Here is an 896-nt window from a genome sequence, read left to right as displayed (position 1 = left end):
GTGAGTGACAATGGGGACGTGGTGCCACGGGGGTTGGTGGCCCTGTGTGGGACCAGGACGTGTCCCTTGCAGGTTGGTGGCCGGTGGCAGCGAGCAGGGCACAGCAACGTGAGTATGGGGACAGGGGGAGAATGGGGGAGAGAGGGAGGGAAGTGTGGTAGGGGTCATCAGAGAGGCACAGGAGGGTGTGCAGGGACAAGGCTGACTGCTGTCCCCTGTCCCAGTGCCCCCACCCTCTCTGTCGCTGCACCCCAGCCAGGGGGTGTCCCTGGGGGACACTGTCACCCTGCGCTGCCACCTGCCCCAGCTGGCTGCCCGGGTCCGGCTCTGCCAGGAAGAACGATTCATCTCCTGCATGTACAAGCACCAGGTACAGAACACGGCTGAGTTCTCCTTTGTTAGCACAAGTAAGGAACATGCGGGGACTTATCGGTGCCAGTACCAGGTGTCAGAAGAATGGGGGGCATGGCAGAAGACTGACCCCGTGGACAGGTGAGAGTGCTGGGGACGATGGGTGGCTCTGATCGATGCCCACAGGGCTGTGTCTCATTGCTGTCCACTCTCTGCGCACAGATTCCGACTTACCCCTACCTGCCGTTTCCCTGCGCCAGGAGGGATGTGTGGAGATGGGGACCAACGTCACCCTCTGTGTGGAGACAAGGACCAATGTCACCATCCAGTGCAGGAACAAGGATAAAGGGACCTCCTTCCTCCTGCACAAGGATGGGTGCTCAGCCCCTGTCCAGCGCCAGGACCCTGATGGTGCTGGCACGGCCTCTTTCACCCTCTTAGCAGTGACCCTGGCAGACTCTGGTACCTACAGATGCTCCTCTCGCAGCAGGAACTTCCCCTTTGTGTCCTCACCCCTTGGGGACAGCGTGACGCTGGAGGTGACT

At 61.2% G+C, this 896-nt stretch overlaps 1 protein-coding gene across 1 annotated transcript; it reads left to right on the top strand.

Moving 5' to 3' along the window:
- Positions 1 to 75: 75 nt before the first annotated feature.
- On the top strand, positions 76 to 890 carry LOC109364540 (platelet glycoprotein VI-like; the record flags this gene model as incomplete). The annotated part of the gene is given in 4 exon segments (XM_019611175.2): positions 76 to 108; positions 225 to 492; positions 574 to 667; positions 669 to 890. Coding segments are annotated over 4 exon segments (617 nt in total), but the record flags the coding sequence as incomplete, so codon positions are not given.
- Between the last annotated feature and the right edge of the window lie 6 nt (positions 891 to 896).

Source organism: Meleagris gallopavo, unplaced genomic scaffold, assembly GCF_000146605.3.
Source record: "Meleagris gallopavo isolate NT-WF06-2002-E0010 breed Aviagen turkey brand Nicholas breeding stock unplaced genomic scaffold, Turkey_5.1 ChrUn_random_7180001867594, whole genome shotgun sequence".
Taxonomy (NCBI): Eukaryota; Metazoa; Chordata; class Aves; order Galliformes; family Phasianidae; genus Meleagris; species Meleagris gallopavo.
The sequence above is the reverse complement of the archived record's forward strand: the minus strand, read 5'-3'. Positions and strand labels throughout refer to the sequence as shown.